Here is an 11,103-nt window from a genome sequence, read left to right as displayed (position 1 = left end):
TAAAAAAAAGCACATTGAGACTGAAGTCTCTTTAACAAGTGTGAACTGGCCAAGAGGCATACATAATACACAGCTTTGCCAGCAATAACAAATACAGGACAATAACAATTGAAAATAATGTGAAATATGCTTAGGAACTGAATTGCCATGCATTCTCCCTTAGATTTACCCATGCACAACATACCACAGGGCTGTGTAAAAAGGTTCAATCAAACCATTATTCCATTTGTAAGTATATTTCACCTGCTTATTAGGCTTATAATGACGGTGCAATTTGTGAAAAAGGACAGAGAATACAGAGGGGGAGTAGGCTACTTATTACATGGATATTGTTGAAATAAAACAAACCTGTATTAGTCTACTGTATGATCTGAAACGCACAACGACAGTAATAACTATAGAATGAATGAGACAACTGTTTAATTTTCAAAATTTCTCTTCCAGTTTAATCTCATTGACAGACTGACAGTTAGTTCTGACCATTACTCAATAAACATGTTTGCATTAGTAGAATAATAATGTTTCTTCAGCTTTTGTGTCCCATCTCCCGGACAGTGGCCCTCATTTATCAATTGAGTGTACAAACCGGCTTTTTTGCCTATATTTCGTGGAGCGTCGGGTTTATATCATAACTCCATAGGACACGCTACAGTAGATATAGGTTTTGGAGACCTCACTGTCCATGAAATGTTGTGAGCTTGTAGATCTGCTATTTTCAAATAGCCAATGCAGCCAGAGCTGCAATCTTATCTGAATGACTGTTAAAGCAGTTTGTTTAAATTAGTTTATAAAATGTTATATTTTCACAGGGATTATTTATTAGTGTGATAGATATACATTTTGGAGTGGATACATGTGTCCAGATGCCTGTCAGACGGTAAGACAATGCTGCTCCGCAGGTCTAGGAAGGAAAAAACGGGTCCAGCCAAAGTCAACAACTGCCTCCGACCTAACGTGAGGGCCAGTGTCCTTAATCACATCCCATAGCAAGGGGTGACGGTCATCTGCTTTATCCAATCACTAAAATGGATGATCACTATTTTTCTGCCTTACCCCTGATGGAGAATGAGAAGATCTACACTTTCTTGAAGGAAACGCGTCCAACCTCACAGGAACATAATAGAGGTAGATAAATAGACCTTTATTGATCCCACAAAGGACGTTCACTTGTCATGGCAGTTAGAAACACGGGACAGATAGAAAAAAAGAGATACAGCTAAGAATATAAAGAAAAGAGTTAAAACAATTGAGTCAACAGATTAATATACAGGGATTAGAAAGATAATGTAACACAACTAATAACAGATTAGGGGTCCTTTCTTGGCCCTCCAGGCCTCCACCACACTTGGACCACCTGGGTATAATGTATGAACCATAAACAAGTGTAAACGTGTATATTATACATTTATGAATGCATACAGTACTGTACGTGTACATAAACGATGTAATGTACCTATGAAGATCACTCAATAGGCTCTATGCACAGCAGCCATATTGGGAATGAATTGGGCCCCTTACGTACTTCCTTCACAGGTGTTACCAATGATACTAATTAAGGCTCTGTTCCATGTGTGGCGTAGTGGTTGTCTTATTTTCAAGAACCGCCATAACTCTGAGAGTGTACAAATGGAACCAAATGGGTCCACTTGGTTCCATTTGTACACTCTCAGAGTTACACACCCACCATAAGGGGCCATTTGGGAACCAAAATGGAGTGTTTCTAGTGAGCCGACATGCACGATATCAGCACCCTGACCAGAATGGAACAGAGCCTTCATTAGTATCATTGGTAACACCTGTGAAGGAAGTAAGAAGAGGCCCAATTTCTTTCCAATATGGCTAATGTGCATAGAGCCTATTGAAGGAGAGATGTCTTGTTCAGGTCTGGGCCTGTACTGCCACACCGTGGCGGAACACGGTAATGACCTGATGTGTTGCGTTTAACTCTGGAGTGTATGGGTACATTTGTACACTCTGTTTATATCTCTTTGAGTTAAACCCCAGCATCTGTATTCGGGAAAAAACCTTCGCAGAAAATAGTAGATCTACAAGCTCGTAGATAGCTTGTATTGTAGATGGGCTATTTGCGAAAATATTTAATGTACAGTGAAAACAGAAGAGACCCTGAGGGACTCCGGTCAACCATGTATGGTCTAAGTGGGTCTCAAACTTTTTCATGTCACGGACCCCCAACTTGACACTTATTAGCCCGCGGACCCCATTTGAAAAGATATGCCAGGGACCCCCATAAGAGAAGAGTTTTTATGGCTCTAGCAGTGATTCTCAACCATTTTAATTTCAAGGACCCCCCAGTTTGACATGCATTAGGCTACGGACCCCCATCTAATGACATATTGGACCCTAACGGGTCCATTTGGTTCCATTTGTACACTCTCAGAGTTACAGACCCATAAGGGTCCATTTGGTTCCTATCCATCATTTAGCTGGGGACCCCCTGGAACTCCCTCAAGGACCCCTGGGGGTCCCCGGACCCCACTTTGAGAACCAATGGTCGAAGTGGTTAAAATAACACTCAGGACGCATGTGCAGTGAAACCAAAAGTCTCTCCACAACGGTAACACTTTCTATGCATCCATTGTCTATAAGACATTAATAAACATGCTTATAATGCATTATAATCTGCTTATAACACTGTATAATTATGGTTATACCAACTCATAATACTCACAATGCTTCATAACAATAATCATGACACAAAATACTATAAACACATATACGGTCAAGTATTATAATACTTCAAAATAGGCTCTATTCACAGCAGCCATATTATGAAGACATTCACAGAGGTGTTACCAATGATATAGCCTCGATCTTCAGGCTTTTACCAATGATACTAATGAAGGCTCTGTTCCATTCTGGTCAAACAGAGTCAGGGTGCTGGTATTGTGCATGTTGGCTCACTGGAAACACTCTGCAACACCAGTGGGTCTACAGTTGGGGTCCAGGGATCCAGGACCTTATGGGCCTCCAGATGGCCCCTTACAGGTGTGTAACTCTGAGAGTGTACAAATGGAACCAAATGGACCCGTAAGGGTCCATTTGGTTCCATTTGTACACTCTCAGAGTTATGGGGCTCGTGGAAACCACTGTGCTACACTAAATGGAACAGAGCCTTCATTAGTATGTTAACACCTGTGAAGGAAGTGATAATATGGCTGCTGTGAATAGAGCCTATTGCTGGACTCTCACACATGTTTCTCTTTTGGCAAGGATGTAAACTGTATCATACGATAAATAGCAGATCTACAAGCTAGCTGATCGGCTATTTTTGGATGAAAAAAGAAAAGTGATAACTTCTGAAAGATTTTGAGAAACCTTGAAATATTATAGAAAGTTAATTGTGAAAAATGGTGGATTTTTTAAAGAATTAGAAGTCATTAAGTTTAATTTGCATATCTTTATTTAGGAACAAAATATCAAAGTACATTTATTTGAGTACTGTACTACAGTATTTTTTGGATACTTTCACTCCACTACATTTCTAGGAAGGGATAAATGTACAATTATGAATTATAACCATTAAAATCCCTTTTACAAAAATAGTAAAAATAGTATTTCTACTTGGTGTTTGTTTGAATACAGGCCTTCAACATGTAACTGAGTATTTCTACTTGGTATTTGCTTGAGTAAAATGATCCTCCATCAGAGAGTACTTCTCTGCAGGCTTTCTGTTTCCCTGAAACCACGTGACCGCGGCCCTCCCACCCTCCCTCCGCTCTCAGTGATGTCACGACGCTACGATTGGCTGCTGGCGAACGGTGGAGGCGGGTGCTCCTCCAAGACCCTGCACGCTGATTGGCCCGTCAGCCCGCAGCACTTCCATGTATCCAGGAAGAGAGTGTACAGTAGAGGCAGAGACACAGAATACAACTTATTATCAAAACACTTTTTATTTGTAGTTTAATCAACTTCATTCTGTCTGCGAGAGGAATACAACTTCACTGTTTATCTACAGTGAGAGGAATACACTTCATAATCTGTTTATCTACAGTGAGAAGGATATAACTTTATAATCTGTTTATCTACAGTGAGAGGTAAGTTATTCACTCTTTTAATAAACGCACGTTTATGTGTTTTTTATTTTTTTTAAATAGTTTGTTTTGTGAAACCTTGATAAATCAATTTTAGTTCTATCTGGAAAGTTGTGGAAAAAATTATGAACAGGTTGAAAAGTATCTTGCTGGAAAAAAAAAACGAATGTACGAATTCCAATCTGGCTTCAGAACATCCCATTCCACTGATGCCTTCTCTATTGGAATGACCACATCAAACATGAGGTGGACGAGGGCAAATACTGCGGCATGGTCATGCTGGACCTCCAAAAGGCATTTGACACCGTAAATCACTCTATATTGATTGATAAGCTAATAGCAAATCCGGCGACCTGGGAACGTTCGCCACCAGGTACTCCTACACGTAACCACAGTAAAAAATGGGGGGGAGTGTGTTTTGGGGCGTTCAGGTTACCTCAGCTTATGTTCTCTCCCTCGTTGTGCTGTCATAGTTTGGTGACAGGGCACGGTGTATTCTGGTGTATCTCACGGAAGACTTTCTCCTTGACAACACTAATAGTAGTCATAATATCTTCGGCTTTCATCTTGGCTGTCAAATCAGTGATCTTTTCTGCCCGCCGGTCATCACAATGGCGAGGTCTGCAGACTTAGGGACGGGGTGTCTCGCTTTAATGTGATTTGACTTCACTGATGTTGACGACGAGTGATACGCATACTTTGTGTTGCACAATTTGCATTGCACTGTTTTTTCATCCTACACTGCTTTTGTTTTATTTTGGAAAACTGTAAGGTATGGTACCATAGCACCACTAAGGCCTTAAATACAAGGCTCCATGACATCCCAAAACAAACTGGACAGGCTACTTCTTGGCCTCACACCTACAACTCATTTAACCCCTGCTCACTTTACTTGGGTGGGATGGCTCAGGGTAGAGGACAGCAACTTACAATGGGCCTGATAAAACGTCTTAATAAAATGTCAAAGATGTCCACAAACACAACACCAGAGGGAGCTCCACAAATCACGTTCAACACAGATTTGGCTCAAACAAGGGGTTAAATGTGTTCTACTGTTATGCCACCAAAACGTGGAATGCCCTACCAACAGTCATAAAAAAGTGTGAATCCTTACTCCCCTTCAAAGCCACTCTAAAAGAGCACATACAGGTGGCTGCAATTCGAAACTGGCCCCTGTAAAAAGTCCAAGCCTATCACCAGAACCCCCCCCCCCCCCCCCAACTGTTAACTGTACATCTTTTTCTTTTTGATTATTACTCGTTTATATGATGTTTTTGCATAGTATTGTATATTTGTCTGTCATTAAATGTTTCGATGAATTGAATACACATGGACCCCAATGGAAACAAGCCGTGCTTTCATGTTTAGCACTAAGTTTAATAATTTTAAACATAGTTTAAATGTTTAATATTTTTAGCAGACCTTGTATAGAATTGTAGTTTCTGTGCTTTTTGCTAACTGTTAATAAAATATTCAATCAATCAATCAAAATCATTTAATCCGTCTGGAGAGAGGAATTACATTTATTAAAAAAATAAACTTAAAACATCTTTTATTAAATTTGATGGTCTTTAATGTAACTCTGAGAGTGTACAGATGTAACCAAATGGACCCTTACAGGTCTGTAACTCTGAGATGGATACGTAAGGGTCCATTTGGTTCCATCTGTACACTCTCAGTTACAGACCCTATAAGGGTCAATTTGGTTCCATTTATACACTCTCAGATCCTGTAAGGGTCCATTTGGTTCCATTTGTTCGCTCTCAGAGTTAAGGGTTATACATGGTATGTTAAAATGACACAGTCTGATATAATAACAGAACATAATAAAACACTACTAACACTGACGCTGTTCTCCATGTGTCCAGCAGATGGCGCAGTGGTACCAGCTCCAGATGTTGGACTCTAAGTACCTGGAGCAGGTAGACCAATTGTATGATGACTCCTTTCCCATGGATATCAGACAGTACCTGTCTAAATGGATAGAGAGCATAGACTGGTAATTAATGTAATTGTCTCCGCCAGGCCGAAAGGCATGGTCGAGACTATGTATTATGTTTTGTTATATCCGTCCTTCCGTCCGTGTGTCCGTCCTTCCGTCTGTGAGCAGCTAATCTCCGGCACCGTTGGCTTGATGGCAGCGAAACAGTGCACACACACTCCCTGGATGCCAGAGCAAAACCTCTGCCCCAAATCTTTCACATGGGCCTATTATAGTGCCACCAGGAGGAGGATTTTCGGTACACAGTATCTCTAGTCATTAAATAAAACTTCGCTTTCAGATTTTTGCTACGATTGGCTTCCAAAGTTTCCAGGAGTGCTCCGTTTTGAACAAAATGCCTCAAATCATGAACACAGCGTGTAATTTCTGTGAAATTTTGCATGCACATTCCCACTAGGCCGAGGAAGAAATTGCACTTGAACATTTTTAAATCAGCCTCATGGTGGCGCTATAACAGGCCGAGTTTTCACCTATAACTGCACCGATCTGTGTAAAACTTTGTAATCGTACATCTGCCTTTTATAGCGCCACCAGGAAGTCGACTTTTTGATATTACTCTTTCAGATATTATCCAAATTTCACACAAATCGGTACACATGATCGTCATGTGATCAAGACGGATCTATACATATATAGGGATGCAGTAGCGATGCAGGACTATATATTATATATATACATATTCTATAGGGGTGCGGTAGCCATGCAGGACTATATATATTATCTTTATATTTATGCATTATATTAATTATAGGGATGCAGTAGCCATGCAGGACTCTCTGGCCACAGTACGGTTCTATGACCTCCTGGCTCAACTGGACGACCAACACAGTCGCTTTACTCTGGAAAGCAACTTCCTGTTGCAACACAACATACGCAAGATTAAACGCAATGTCCAGGTACACACACACACACACACACACACACACACACACACACACACACACACACACACACACACACACACACACACACACACCAGCATAGACTGTAAAATGAATGGACAAATTGGTTTCTACAGTTTTGAAGCCACTTTTTTCGGCAAATTGAAATCTGCACACACACACACACACACACAACGTACGCAAGATTAAACGCAATGTCCAGGTATACATGTGTACGCAAGCAATGACTCCACTGACAGGTGTATGTGTGTGTGTGTGTGTGTGTGTGTGTGTGTGTGTGTGTGTGTGTGTGTGTGTGTGTGTGTGTGTGTGTGTGTGTGTGTGTGTGTGTGTGTGTGTGTGTGTGTGTGTGTGTGTGTGCGTGCGCGTGTGTGTGTGTACAGGACAGATTTCAGGAGGATCCGGTTCACATGGCGATGATCATTTCCAGAAACCTGAAAGAAGAACTGAAAATACTGGAATCTGCCAAGAGCACTGAGGTAAGGATTCGAGCTTATCGATCTGCTACTTTTGATGCTTCTATGTGACGCTGTATTATGATCAAGTAGGGGAGAAGAACACAAAAGGTTAGACCCGACAGTAACTATATAGTACAGGGGTCGGCAACATTTTGACATGAAGTGCCATGTTTTAATTTGTTTGATAGTCAGTGACTGTGTGCCATATTAACATAAAGTAAAATTTAACACAACATCAAAAGAAAATATTTCCAACAGATTTTGATTGTCCATATACAGTACATAACAACCCTATTTGTTTTTCTTCTTGTTTCACATCACATTAGGACATTGTAATGATAACCCACCTATCTCCCAGACTCCCTCCCCAGTCAGAGTTCAGAGTTTAAATGAATTCATTCATTCATTCAACCTTTATTTAATATTCTCGGAGAGATCAATTGAGGGAGACCCTCAACCTCCCAAAACAAACTGATTCGACTACTCCTCGGATTGTGGCCCATGACCCACCTTTCTCCCACCCATTTTGCCAGCCTAGGCTGGCTCAGGGTGGAAGACAGGGTTAAACAACTAAAAATGGGACTGGCCTTCAAAATTGTAAATGAAAATTTGCCCGATATGCCCCCTATTCCTGCATATCTGAGTAAATACCTCCAAAAGGTTAGTGACACCCACAGTCACAATACCAGAGGGAGCGTTAACAACAATTTGGTACCACCCACCCATAAAACAAACATGGGCAAATTCTCCTTCTACAGCACTGCCACCCAGGATTGGAATGGTCTAACCCCATCCCTCAAAAAATGCAGTTCGCTGGGCTCATTTAAAAGAGCCTTAAAAAATCACCTTTCAGGAGGCCAAAAGAGGAGGTAGTACCATTTTCCCGTTAGACAGCCGACCCCCCCCCCCCCCCCCGTTCTTGTACATATCTTTCCCCCCTTTTTTATTCCTTTTGTTGTACATAGTGTTATATATATATATATAATTTTTTTGCTGTTTTATTTTTATTTTCTTTGTGTAATGATATTCGAACTGTGGTGCCACTATATATGTCTATGAATTGAATACCAAGGCCCTCATTGGAAACAAGTCCGCAAGGACTTTTATGAACGGACCTGTTAGACAAAGTATTTTAAATGTAAATGTGTTGTTTTACATTCTTTTGCCTAATAAAATATTCAATCAATCAAAAAAAAAACTCATTTACAATGATGCCGAGATTACATACATATAATTAACATAAGAGTAACAAGAAAAAACAATAAAGTTGACACAAACAGTTAAAACAATTGCATGTTAACATCAATCAGTTAAAACAGTTGCATACAGGTATGACACGGTTATTATAAAGATTCCTAAAATGACCAATAGATACTAGGGAGTTCAATTTAAGCTCTTGTTGTAGGAGGTTCCAAGACTCAGGTGCACCAAAGCTGAAAGCAGCCTTTCCTTGTTCCGAATTGGCAAAAGGAACCAGCAGGATTAGCCAATTGCTGGAGCGGGTTAGAATATGATGAGGTTTCAGATGTAGCATGGATGCGATATAAGGTGGTAGCTTTCCAACCAATGCTTTGTAAATAAAAAGATGCCAATGTCTATTGCGTCTCTCAGACAGAGAGGACCCACCTTGTCATATAAGGCACAATGATGGGTGTTATAGCTATCACCAGTTATAAATCTTAGAGCAGAGTGGTAAACTGTGTCTAGAGGCTTGAGTGTGGCAGCGGCTGCATGACGGTATATTATATCTCCGTAGTCTAGTACTGATAGAAATGTGGCTTCAATAATCCTTTTCCTACAGATCATGTAGAACTATGTAGAACTATGTGCAGGTTGTAATTTGCATGTAGACATGAGGGGACTTCATTTAATTGACTACATTCTTTTTTTTGTTATACTTGATTTTAAACCAAAAATACTCTCTCACACTTATGCCAGTGTGTTAGTGATCACCCCCCCTGTGCCAATGTTGGCACCCGTGCCTAAGTTTGCCTACCCCTGGAGTAGTACATAGTAGACACAGTTACAACATGTGGGAACCGAAAGACTGACTGACTGACTGACTGACTGACGGACTGACTCTCAATCAGATTCTAGTTGTTCTCCTGAAAGGTGGACTGTTAATAGAAACCTGTGTTAATGTTGCTCCATGTGTTCATGTATTTTATATATTGTTGAATAGATGTTTTCATATGTTTCAGAGTGAAGGTTAATATATTTCAAATGATATTTTAAATATACTTTCATATATATATATATCAGAGTGGCGAAGGCTCAGTGTCCACCAACATGGTCGTAGAGAAACTGAAGTTGGACAACAAAGTGAAAGAGATGAGAGACAGAGTACAGGTCAGTTTACATACTCATTATTATAACTACACATTGAACATGATTACATATTCATTATTACAAGTACACGTGAAAAATGATTACATATTCATTATTATAATTACATGATAACATGATTACATTCATTATTATAATTACATGATTGCATATTCATTATTATTATTACATGATAACATGATTACATATTCATTATTACAATGAGTACAATTACACATAAAACATGGTTACATATTCATTATTATAATTGTTATACTTATTATAGTTACACATTAAACATGATTTGACAACATTCATTATTATAATTATTATAATTACACATTAAACATGATTACATATTCATTATTACAATTATATGTTAAACATGCTTAAATATGCATTATTATAATTATACATTAAACAGTATTACATATCCATTGTTATAATTCTTATTATACATTAAATATGATTACATATCCATTGTTATAATTCTTATTATACATTAAATATGATTACATATTAATTTTATAATGCTTATTATTAGTGTTATTATAATTAAACATGATTACGCATAAATATTATAATTACACATTAAAGATGATTACATATTCATTATTATAATTATTATAATTACACATTAAACATGATTACATATTCATTATTATAATATTATTTAAAACATGTAATTATATTTAGGCGACGGACCAGAGCATCAAGAACCTGGAGGATCTACAAGACGAATACGACTTCAAACTGAACACCCTGAAGAACAGAGGTATTGATTACACCTTTAATTGATTACATTTTAATTAGCCTAACAGAGCACCACCTTCACACAGAATGTTAGTTCTTGGGAGTTAATTTTTGGGAGATAAAGCCAGAGAGGCCAGACTGAGATGGTTTGGACATGTACAGAGGAGGGGTAGTTAGTACAAAGGGATTCTACCGTTGCGCCTCAGCCTTAAACGGCCAGTCCGGTGCGTCACAGGGGTAGGGACAGCAGATGCAGAAGAGATTAGGGCTTTCACCAACTAGTCGACTAGTATAACCACTAGTCGACCTTGTTGGTACTAGTCGAATAGTTGATTCTTTCAACCTTCCTCAGAGTCATGACTCTGAGGAAGGTTGAAAGACCGAAACGTCTGTCAATCTGTATACTTGCACCTAAATAATAAAAGGCTTAAAATGTCTGTGTTGCTCCAGCGTTGATCTCTTCTGCGAGAGATAGTGAGTATGTTGGTAGAATAATGCTGAGGTTGGAACTGCCAGGCAGGAGGCCTAGAGGGAGTCCAAAGAGGAGATGTATGGATCTAGTTAGTTGGTGTGAGATTAGAGGAGACAGACAGAGGACATGAAGTTAGTTG

General features: G+C 39.3%; 1 protein-coding gene across 4 annotated transcripts in view; it reads left to right on the top strand.

Annotated features, from left to right (window-relative positions):
- The first annotated feature begins 3,844 nt into the window (after window positions 1-3,844).
- The window catches only part of stat1a (signal transducer and activator of transcription 1a), a 23,880-nt gene continuing 16,621 nt past the window's right edge, over window positions 3,845-11,103 (top strand). Inside the window, exons 1-7 of one of the 4 annotated variants that reach the window (XM_084062532.1) lie at window positions 3,887-3,962; window positions 3,995-4,055; window positions 5,924-6,051; window positions 6,806-6,950; window positions 7,340-7,435; window positions 9,677-9,763; window positions 10,436-10,514. In XM_084062532.1, coding sequence (XP_083918658.1) covers window positions 5,924-6,051; window positions 6,806-6,950; window positions 7,340-7,435; window positions 9,677-9,763; window positions 10,436-10,514 — 535 coding nt within the window. In that variant the 5' untranslated portion in view covers window positions 3,887-3,962; window positions 3,995-4,055. Of the gene's footprint in view, window positions 4,056-5,920; window positions 6,052-6,805; window positions 6,951-7,339; window positions 7,436-9,676; window positions 9,764-10,435; window positions 10,515-11,103 lie in introns of all 4 variants that reach the window. The other 3 variants (XM_084062533.1, XM_084062530.1, XM_084062531.1) reach the window with 3 other exon arrangements.

This window comes from Gymnoscopelus microlampas (assembly GCF_963454915.1).
Source record: "Gymnoscopelus microlampas genome assembly, chromosome: 7".
Classification (NCBI taxonomy): Eukaryota; Metazoa; Chordata; class Actinopteri; order Myctophiformes; family Myctophidae; genus Gymnoscopelus; species Gymnoscopelus microlampas.
Note: the sequence above shows the minus strand (reverse complement) of the source record. Positions and strands in the feature narration are given on the sequence as shown.